At 42.2% G+C, this 11,374-nt stretch overlaps 1 protein-coding gene across 1 annotated transcript; it reads right to left on the reverse strand.

The window, feature by feature from the left end:
* Positions 1-242: 242 nt before the first annotated feature.
* On the reverse strand, positions 243-9,089 carry TMED7 (transmembrane p24 trafficking protein 7). Its single transcript, XM_009562929.2, has 3 exons — positions 8,769-9,089; positions 5,208-5,453; positions 243-3,171 (listed from the first exon to the last, which is right to left on the reverse strand). The coding sequence occupies exons 1-3, from the start codon at positions 8,928-8,930 to the stop codon at positions 2,935-2,937; spliced, it is 645 nt and encodes a 214-aa protein (XP_009561224.1). The 5' UTR covers positions 8,931-9,089; the 3' UTR covers positions 243-2,934.
* Between the last annotated feature and the right edge of the window lie 2,285 nt (positions 9,090-11,374).

Genomic DNA, 11,374 nt, shown 5'->3' on the forward strand with positions numbered 1-11,374 from the left:
GTAAACATACAGGAACTGCACTATCCTGCTGAAACTTGAGTTTTCACAGTGACCTGAATGCACAGCTAACTATGAACAGCAGTGAACCAGTACGCTTCTTTATATCTATCAACAGAAGATTGTCAGTGGCAGATTAACTGGGATGTGTTAAAATACAAGTCGACTACTTAAATTGTTATTCAAAGGTATTTTTAAGAATAATGCTCCCCACTCCTACATGCAAACAAAACAATCAGACCATATTCATATATTAATTTTTATTTTCCCATACAATATTCACAGGGTCTGCTTTTGTCTTTTTCAAACTAAACTTTCCCCCCCAAAAAAAACTAAAGGAAGAACTGACATTTCAGGACACGAAAAGAAGTTTTGTAAACGTAAAACATCTAAGGAATAGTTGAAACCCAGGGCCTTTAGCAATTAAAAACAGTTATATCCCCTTTAATGCAGGCCATTTACCTGTGTATCACACTGTTAAACAAATTATTCTTTCCACATATTAAAGATGCAGCTCTAACTAAAACTCACAACGCATTTCTTCACCCACTGAGTGTTAGCATGTGTTTTATTATATCCTATTCAGTCACTTATTTTAAAAACTATATACAGCTATGTTTAAACGTGTATTTGTGCCATGGTTTTAATAACACAAAAATAAAGGCATTTTTAAGCTATTGCTGCACATTATGCAGCAGGACACCAGAGGACTGGTTTGGATATCTAACTTCAATGCAAAAGTCAACTCCACTAAACCCCTGCAGTGGCAGTAATATTGAGCTGACCAGTCCCACTTCACATATTCAAACACAATGAAAGAATAAAGAGATGTGTGCATGACGGTCAACCATTACGTCTTTTATCCTGCTGTTTATCCATTTTGACAGCAAAGAGAACAACTCAGTGGGAAAAAACCCAACGTGATTCAAACTTTAAAGCAAATTCTTCTGCTGTGATTAAAGCTACACAAGTGATATTCAAACTTCAGAAGATGACAGTGGAAGATATCAAAATTAAATCATCTTTCATCCCACACTTGCACCCAAAGTGTACCAGTTGCTTCATTATTGTGTGCAAGGCAGCACAAGAAGTACTGAGTACTGGTTGCTGAAACACAAGAATAAAGCCTATAGGTACAATCAAGAATATTGTGTGCAGGCACAGATTTATATCTTAAGAATAAAGTCCTTGGGTTTTTTTGCTTTCTAATCAGTGTCAACCCTACTATTTCTGGGAAGCCTGCATCCTTAAATGGGACTGCAGCATTTAAAATTCAGTACAGGATAGAAAAACATTACATATAATCCTGCATTATACATTAAGCTTTTTAATATCCCCATGTTTTAAATAATTGTTGAGCTGTTTGAGGTTTTACTTCAGTTTCAAAAACAGCAGTTGTTCAGTTTACAACAGAGAGTAGATGTGCATTTCCTTTTTCAGCCATCACAAGGTTTTAAAATCAAATCATCTTAGATCAACTCTTCAGACTGCTCAAGTGTCACATGTAATTTCAAACTTTTGCTAGAAATAATACAGGCAGTTAACAAGGATTTAGCATCTTTTCTCTGCTTGCTGAGAAATTATTTAAGAAACATCTTTTTAATTAGCTGGTAACATATATGACAGTTTTTTCACTGTAATTTAGTTTGTGTGCACTTAAGAAGTTGGTCAGTCTATTTATTCCTCCAGAGACATTTGAAGTTTAGCCTTATTATGACCAGCTCAATTCAAGCTACTTGTACGTACAGACATTTACTATCTTCCACATCCAAATAAAACGAGACTTTACAGCACATAAGCTACTAAAGATGTGAGCAGTGGAAGTAATGTCACTACAACTCTGCCAAAAAGATAACCTGAAATATTTAAAATATTTCCTGACAACTAGCCAAAAAATGAGTGGCAATTAGATGCACAAGGCCATCAAGTATCAGTGCACCACACACAGGAAAAGTAAAATTTACAGCACTCGTGTAAAGCAGTATCAATATCAAATTGGCCTCTTACTAGGAAAACAATTAAGTAAAAAGCTTTGCATGTGCCTAACACATAACATAACCTCATTCAGTGCTGGTGCTGTGCTGCTTGACAAACCAAGTTTCTTCCGGTCTTAAATCCAGAAAGCAGTAGCAGCACATTAGAGTACAGAAACTGTACAGTTTCAGTGGCAAAGTTGTAAGATTTCCTATTTTATTGCATGTTTTTTAAAACTAGAGATTTGGATTCTTTTATGCAGAACGTGGATTTCCTGAGTAGTCTCAGCTTACAACTTGTGAGTAAAACAGACATTGTAAAAGAGGAAATGCATTTGTTTTAATACAGAACAATGGATGTTTAAGCAATCATACTCGAGTACAAAATTTAGCAAGTTTTCAAGGTGGAGGCTTACCAGGCTGATGGAGAATCTGCACAATGATGTAGTGTCAAGCTTACAACAATTTTATAAAGAAGCAAAGGGTATCACTGGATTATTTTTTTTTAACAGCAAATCAAAACAGTGCACTACAGTTCATCACCTTTCTCTAATCCAATATACTCAGACTGAACATTAAAATACAGTCAAATTTTCATATATATTGGCTGTCATATCAGAGACTAAACTGTTGGGTTACTTTATAGAGTCCTACTACAGATGGCTAATCTTATTGTTAAAGTCAATTTGGATTAAAAACAGTAGGAATAAAGAAAGTCTAGTCACTGCCAACTATTTAATACAAGAATCAGAAAAAAACCTTAAGTTTCAAACATTTTTTAAATACTTGAAAACATGTGTCCCTTTCATAACATTTTGAGTGTGTTTTGTGATTTTTAAGGGATAAGGGGTAGACACATTTGAATGTTGCATATATTCAGATCTTTTGTACCTGCAATTAATTGGAGAACAGTAATTTTTACAGATGAGTAGCACACAATGACCTGAAGCATTACCACTGCCAGTTATGATCCAACACGGGTTGTCGTGGTTCTTTTATCTGAGAAGAAGCTTTTGAGAAGAAATACCTGCCCAATGCTAACGACAAGAAGAATGATTGCTTCCCCTACTGACCAGAAGGCCACCCTCGTGTTTAAATCCTCTGCTCTGCTGCGGCCCTGCGCTTCCCTCAGGCGAAAATGAGTCTGATAATCAATGACTGACTTCAAAGCTTCATGAATTGAAACACAGGCAGACTCCATCTAGAGAAGTAAAAAAAGACATCACTGAATTAAGAACCCTTATATTGCTTTTCTCTGTGAAGTTTCGCATCTTGATACTTAAAACTACGATTCATGTAACTTTGCAAGCTAAGGATTAACTCAGTCCACTCCACGCAGTCAGACTGAAATATTGTAAAAGCAGTAAAATTTAACTTGCATTAATCAAACTCCATACACAGGAATGCAACAGAGTATTAAATACAGAGGCATTTAAACCTGCAGATTTAATAAATTGCAATGGGCTTTGAAGAAAACTACACAAATACTAAGTTCACACATACTTTGGTTCAAAACAAACACTAGAAACAGTTTTGAAATATTAGTGACCTCCAAGCTGTCAATTCACCACATACCTGGAAAACCAACAGTTTATAACATGAAATTGCACATAGCATATGTTAAACACTTCTGTGTTCACAAGTATGACATTCTTCATTGTATAATTCTCACTCAAGCTGTACAACATCCTAAAAATACACATTACTAAACTCAATATATTCTTCTGGCGGGAAACCCTTTTCTTAGCCTTGTACACAAAAGTAGTTGGAGAAAGGGCAATTCTGTCATCTTTCAGTGTTCTCCAATGCTCCATAACAAACCCATAAAATAAATACTTAGCAAATTGCCCAACTTCACTGACATTTTTCATTTAAAAAATATTACTAGTTTTCTATGAGCTGATCATTTTTCACATAAACTTCATTGCTTTCAGTTTATCTTCCGTCAGTCAGTAGCCCTCACCGTCCCTGTAAAAGGCTGCCCAATCTGGTCATGCTCCAAGCCTCAAAAACACTGCAACAAGATCCTTCTTATCAAAGATGTGTTGAACTCTGAAAAATAACTTTTCCTTTTCCCAAATACCATATTTCCATTGTGTATGTTACAACCTAGCGATAAACTATTTTTTTATATATCTTCTTCTGTGGGCTGCAACGGACTGCAGAGATGCTAGACCCAGGAACCGCATGTTCTGCATTCTCAAAATCCCTCTGCTGATGCTAAGCTGGCAAAAGAAAAACCAGACGTAACAGAACACAGAGATTGAACAGAATGAAGACTAAAATAAGGAAGAGAGATAGAAAGATACAGGATCAAGAATTGGAATTCAAAATAATGCAAAGCAGAAAAGTGACAAGAACAAAGAGATAAAAGCTATAGTCGAATTCACAGCAAGTTATCTACTCATTACAGACCTCAGCTACTGCAAACTTATGTGAGGTAAATTAAAAGTGAGACTGGCATTTGGGAAGCAGTATTTATATCAGACAGTTCAGAGCAGCAAAACAGTGAACATGTCCAGCATTCTTTAATGCCCCATTAAGGCGAGGTTTAGTAATGGTTATAATGTAACAACATTAGTGGGAATTCATGAAGCAAATGTTCCAAGGGAAGTTGTGATGATTTTTAGGCTGGGTAGATGTGGTACAAAACTGTAATATTCTGAGAATACAGCAATAATGTTCTGACACTTTTTAGTGTCTTATAAATGACAAATACCTAAAAGACCTAAATATGGCTGGTTTTGTTAATTTGTTTATTTTGCTAGAATTTGCTTCTCCATTTTAAAAATGGCACTTACATGAGAGGTCAGCTTAAGTTCTCCCCAAAAAAGACTCCACCATTTAAAATATTAAAATAATTCTCCAAAGTTTGGAAATTCTGAAAACCCTGTTCCATGGATATTTGTGGATTATAAAATCCATGTATCAAGACGCACAGAAACACGGCACTAAGAGGAAGTTCCCTTAAAAAAATAACCAAAATGCCCCCACAAACAAGAAAAAAAAGTAGACAGTGGCCTGGAGTATCAGGTTTAATTACCCCAATTTTCTCTATGCCCTTGGTGATGCCTTCTCAGCTGTGCTCTGTGTTCTATAAATCCTATCTTCACAAAGTTTATTTGTAGTAATTCAGATTATTTTAAGAGCCCCAAACCACTGATTTTCAAAAGTGATATCAACATCTAATGCAGCCAAACTTGAAAGAAACAGTGCCTCCACCTAACAGCTTTTTACCTGGGTAAGTGCAGTTACTCTGTTCTCACTAGGAAACAGTGGCGGATCTTCTCCAACCTGGAAATCGAAGTACACAGTTTTGTGTGTGAAAGTAGAGAATTCGTTGCTGAAGCAGAATTTGTATGTACCATTTCTTGATGCAGTAAACGTAAAGCTATCATATTGTTTCTTCATCTCTTTGTATAACACAGTGCCATCAGGATCTTCCAACCTACAGTCAACATCATAATGACCTCCAGTGATCACCTGAAAATGAAAAACATAATATTGTCTTTTCAGCAAAAGAGACATTTTTTACATTTCTTCTAGAAGTATGATTTGTCAAGTGGCACTGCAAAATTTTTTGCTTTAGCAAATGTTTTAAAATGTAATGCATTAATCTGAAAAATCTTTCAAACCAAGTCTGAAAAACTATTTTCTTATAGAAGACACTCAAAATAGTTTAGGTTCAGGGTACTTAACTTCAACTATGCTCTTAAACCACCTAGGAGACCAATTTTAGTTACTTTGTTATAGATAATAGTACAACAGGAAAGGCTACAGTAGACGAAACTTGCAAAGATACCACTGTAATAAATCAACCCTTTGCTATAACCACAAGTCCTCCATGGAACTGATTCACGGAGGAGATCGCTGACATGCTCCTTTGATTACCTCAAGCTGCTTTAGGATGCAGGAATGACATTTGACCAGCAAAACAGGTATTGCAGCCTGGCTCATCTCCGCTGTGCTTGTGAAAACAGCAATGTTCTGGGAGGTTTGCTGCCTCCCTCCTGCACAGTTATCCACAGCATTTTTTCCCCCTAAACCAGCACATCCAGATAACGCCTACAAGTGATTCAATACTTCACATGGTATTCTCAAGGTTTTTTTCAGGCTTAGGTTATTACTGGTCTACGGCATATTGCTCTGTAGACTAGTCATCCCACCTCTACTGACAGACTAATCAGCAGCTGAGTTATTTGTAACTCGGGTATTCTCATGACCCTCAGGCTAGTAGTTTTATATTTAATCCTTGCTCCAAACTCTTTGCTTTTAAGATAAAGCGTGTTGAAGGAGGAGGAGACTTCTATCTATGCAGAAGGCATGAGAATATTTTAGTATCTGAGTATCTGTACTTCGGGTCACACTATATTATTTAAACTTACATGAGTTTACTGATGCATCAAGTTACTAAAACAAAAACACTAAGGGTGCAATTGAAACAACAACAGATCTGAGCAGTAGCTGCACTGCAAACAGGAAGTTTTACAAATATTCAGAAGCAGTATCTTCACAGTTTTTCCAGAAATGTCATGACAGGATACAAAGAGCAAAACAATTTTTGGATGTCTGGATATATGGATGTCTCTCCTTGGATGTCTTCATCTACTTGTGATTTTCATAAAGAAATGCTTACCTGGTTGGAAGAGAAATAAAAGCAAGATTTTCTACAATGAAAAACTAGCTTGTTTTTGAAGGACGATTTCAAATTTGACAGGGGTGTGCTTTTTCCCAATTACATGAAAGCCATGCATGTTCAGTTATATCAAAAACCCTGAAAGGGCCAGATTACACATACATGGTGAATCAAAGAACGTCCTGAGGGGGAAGAGTCCCATAAGGACCATCAACTCCTGACCCCCACAGGACAAAGTTCCCCTAGGATTCCTTCCCACAGAGCTTGCTTGAGTCTCCTCTCTGCTTGAGACAAAGGACATGCACACAGTGTTTCAGTCTACAGGCCAAGGGTCAAATCCAGACTTTACTTTTAACAATGCTGCCCCTGTTCTGATCACTGGCAAAAGTGACAATAGCAAGCTTATCTGTCCAGCAACCTCCAATGATAACCACTTCAAATTAGGGAGGTAAGCACTGCACAAAGAAAACTTTTTGAAACTTACTAGGCAGTGTCAAGAAACAAACGGTTAGAGAAAAGGTATCTAAGAAAGGATCAGAACATATAGGACAGAGTAACAACGATATTTGGCAGCAACACACTCCAAAATAAGAAACACAGGCCAGCAGCCAGGCACAAAAAAATACATGGGACTTCAAAAAGAAAAGTCAAACCATAGAAGAATAAGAAAAGTCAAATCATAGAAGTACACAGTCCCTTCAAAAGCCCCAAAGGTAACTGTGACTCCCATCATCAAGGATGACTTCTCCCTCACGTTCCTGCTGTCCTGTCAGTGGCTTTACCACCTGCAGTGACAGACAAACTGAAAGGTCTGAACTCTGGCAATACCCTCAAAGGCCCCGAAACTCCGTGGAGCACACTGCATGCCACATCACCTGAGATGAGCTGGAATACACGTTGCCTTCAACTACTGCTGTATGAGGAGCTGCTAAAGTCACTTGGTCTGTTCAGCCTGAAGGAGGCTGAGGGGAGACCTCATCATGAACTACAGCTTCCTTACAAGGGAAGGAAGAGAAGCAGGCATTGATCTCTTCTTTCTGGTGACCAATGACAGGACCCAAGGAAATGGCACAAAGATGTGCCACGGAGGACTGGGTTGGATACTAGGTAAAGGTTCGTCACTGAGGGTGGTGGAGCACTGGAACAGCTCTCCAGGGAAGCAGTCACGCTGCCAAGCCTGACGATATTGAAGAAGCATTTGGACAATGCCTTCAGACAAGAGATGCAAATGTTGGTGTCATCGTGTGCAGGGCCAGGAGTTCGGCTCCATGACTCTTGGGGGTCCCTTCCCCCTCAGGACATTCTGTGATCCTATGATACAATTTATGACCAGCTCAGAGCAGCTAAGCAGCATGCAACCAAATACAGAATCATAGAAACTTTTGATTGGAAAAGAACTCTGAGATCATCAAGTCCAACCATGCCTTTCAACTGCTCAACCAGATCCCTGAGCACCTCATCCACCTGTCGTTTGAATACCTCCAGGGACGGTGACTTCACCACCTCCCTGGGCAGCCTCTGCCAGTGCCTGAGAACCCTTTCAGAAATTTTTCCTGTCTAATCTGAACCTGTCCTGGTGCAACTTGAGGCTGTTTCCTCTCATACTATTGCCTGCCACTTGGGAGAAGAGATCAACACCCACCTCGCTACAACCTCCTTTCAGGGAGATCCAGACAGTGACAAAGCCTTCCCTCAGCCTCCTTTTCTCTAGGCTAAACACCCCTAGTTCCCTCAGCCACTCCCAATAACACTTTTTCTCCACCCCTTTCTCTGACTTCATTGACCTTCTCCAGCCCCTCAATGTCTTTCTTATAGTGAGGGATCCAAAAGCAAATACAGGATTCAAGGTGCAGCCTCACCAACGCCGAGTACAGGGGCACAATCACTTCCCTGGTCCTGCTGGCCACACTGTCTATGATACAGGCCAGTGGTACCTTGGCCACCTGTGCACACTGCTGGCCCATATCCATCCACCTGTCAACCAGTACCCTCAGATCCTCCTCTGCCAGGCAGCCTTCCATATGCATTCCCTTTGTTCAGTGCAGGACGCTCCCCCGCCAGCACCGCCCCAGGCGGCGTCGCGGGGGGCTCCGGGGCGGGGGGGGAGGGTCGTTGGGTGGCAGGCGTCCCGGTTCCACCAGCGCTTCCCCCGTCAGGACTACCTGGAACTCAAGAGTGCATTTGGTGCCCTGAGCGATCTCCTCGTAGAAGCACTGCTTGGCGTTGTCGGGTAGCTCGAAGGTGATCTCGGAGGCCCGCGCGGCGCAGGCCGCCAGCGCCAGCACCAGCAATGGCCCCACGGCCGGGAAGCCTCGCAGTGGCATCACCTGGCGCGGAGTGGAGCGAGGGAAGCGGTGAGAAGGGCAGAAAAAAGAGCGGGAGCAGCGCAACAGGAGGCGGCGTGGCGTGGCGCGGCGCGGCGAGACGGCCGAGCCCGCAGAGCGCGCAGAAAACCGGAAGAACCCCGCTCCCCCAGTGGTTCCGGGTGAGTGATGTCATTTCCTGTTCCGCCGGCCGGCCCTACTGCACACGTGGACCTGTAGAGGAAGGGGAGTCGGGCGCAAAAGGGGGCGTGGCCTCGGGGAAGGGGAGAGAGTCTGGGGAAGGGGCGGAGCCTTGGCTATGGGGAAAGGGGCGGGGTGAAGAGTGCAAAGGGGCGGGGCCTATGGGAAAGGGGCGGAGGAGGAGTGGGTAAAGGGGCGGGTGGAGGACAGGGAAAGGGGAGTGGCCTCGGGGAAGAGGTGGGGAGAGTTCCTTGCCGAAGGAGGGGGCGAGGGTCAGTGAGGGGCGTGGTCTCTGGGAAAGGGGCGTGCTCTGGAGGGAAGATGCGGGAATGGGAGACAGTGGGCGTGGTCTTTGGGATGGGTCTTTTTTCCTCCACCGCCTCTCCTAAGACTTGTTCTCCAGCCCCTGCACCAGCTTCGTTGCGTTTCTCTGGACGTGCTCCAGAAAATGTCCTTGCACTGAGGGGCCCAAAACTGAGCACAGGGTTCAAGATGCTTGCAGAGCAGGCAAGTACCATGTCTGATTGCACCTGCAGAATAAGCAAAACGCACAAAATGGCCTGATCTCCACAATAAGTCACCAAAAGCAGATGATACGGATAACTTCATTTTCTTTTGGATCAGGCACAGAGAGTATAAAACATCAACTAAATAAAGAAAAAAGATGGCAAACTGCCTGCAAGAAGCTCTCATGGCTGATCAGCTTGGCCCTGGTGACTGAGGAGCACCAAGGAGCTCAGCCATCAGTGCTAACTACAAAGCATCAGCTTCACTGAGTTGTGTGCTCCTAACTCATTTGGGACGGATTTGTTAAGGACCAATTGTTTTGTATATGTAATGACAATGATTAATTAAGAACTACTAGCAACATGAATCGCTTCACACCAGAAGGACGAGATGTCATCTAACAGGACCTGGACAGGCTGGAGAAGTGGGGCTGTGTGACCCTCATGAGGTTCATCAAGGCCAAGTGCAAGGTCCTACACCTGGGTCGGGGCAATCCATGGTTTAAATGGTGGGGGATGATGTGATTGAGAGCAGCCCTGCAGAGAAGGACTTGGGGGTGCTGGTTGATGAGAAGCTCGACATGAGCCGGCAATGTGCGCTCACAGCCCAGAAGACTGTGTCCTGAGATGCAACAAAAGAATTGTGGCCAGCAGGGAGAGGGAGGGGATTCTGCCCTCTATTCCTCTCTTGTGAGACCTCATCTGGACTATTGTGTCCAGTTCTGGAATCCTCAACATAAGAAGGAGATGAAGCTGTTGGTACGGGTCCAGAGGAGGGCTACAAAGATGATCAGAGGGCTGGAGCACCTTCCATGTGAGAACAGGCTGAGAGAATTGGGCCTGTTCAGCCTGGAGAAGAGAAGGCTCAGAGGAGATCTTATAGTGACCTTCCAGTACCTTGTAGGACAAGGTCTGACAGGCAGTGGAAAAACCCAAAGTACAGAATGATTGTTTAAGGGGGATGTGTTGGAACTTGTCAGCCACAGACCTTGGATAAGCTAAAAACAAGAACTTCCCTCAAGAAAAGAAGAGCAAGGAGTAACAGCTATGTGGGCTACCTGCAAATGGCATAGCAACCATCTAGATAGGAGGAAACCTTGTTACTGTTTAAAGAAGCTAATGACCTGCAAAAAGAGTGGATATCTATAGCTATGCAGTAATACCAAATATTAGCTCATACAGCAATGGACTATAACCAATCAGCGTGAAACGCGTCACTTATAACTAGTATAAATATATGTTAAGAATACAATAAAATCGACATCTTGCTTGCATCAGGCTGTGTCCCGTCTCTCAATCACGGCAAATTGGTGACCCAACGACGTGATCGATACGTGATCGATACCAGGGCCTATGATCCACCTATCTGAGTGGCATGCTGTGAGTCCCACAGAACTAAGAATGAGCTGCTGCAAGGAAGCAGGAATTGACCGGTTTCGCTAATCCCTCCATGGAAGAGAGGTGAGCTGCGGGAAACACGGGAAAACAGGTGTCTTCCCGTGAAAGAGACGTATATGAACTCATGAAAGCCCTTCTTAAGAAACAAGGGAAAAATATTTCTGGGCATGATCTTAAAGTAATACTTAAATGGGTACAGGCAAAAATACCCAGTGTAACCAAGTCTACTATTTTTACGCGGGAACTTTGTGATGATGTGGGGGTTAAACTGTGGGATGCAGCAAGCACAGGGAATGCTGAAGCACAGCGTATGCTCCTGTGGTGGAGGAGTATTTTTAAGACTTTTAAAAGTAAAGGAAA

The sequence above is a fragment of the Cuculus canorus genome, chromosome Z, assembly GCF_017976375.1.
Source record: "Cuculus canorus isolate bCucCan1 chromosome Z, bCucCan1.pri, whole genome shotgun sequence".
In the NCBI taxonomy this organism is placed as follows: Eukaryota; Metazoa; Chordata; class Aves; order Cuculiformes; family Cuculidae; genus Cuculus; species Cuculus canorus.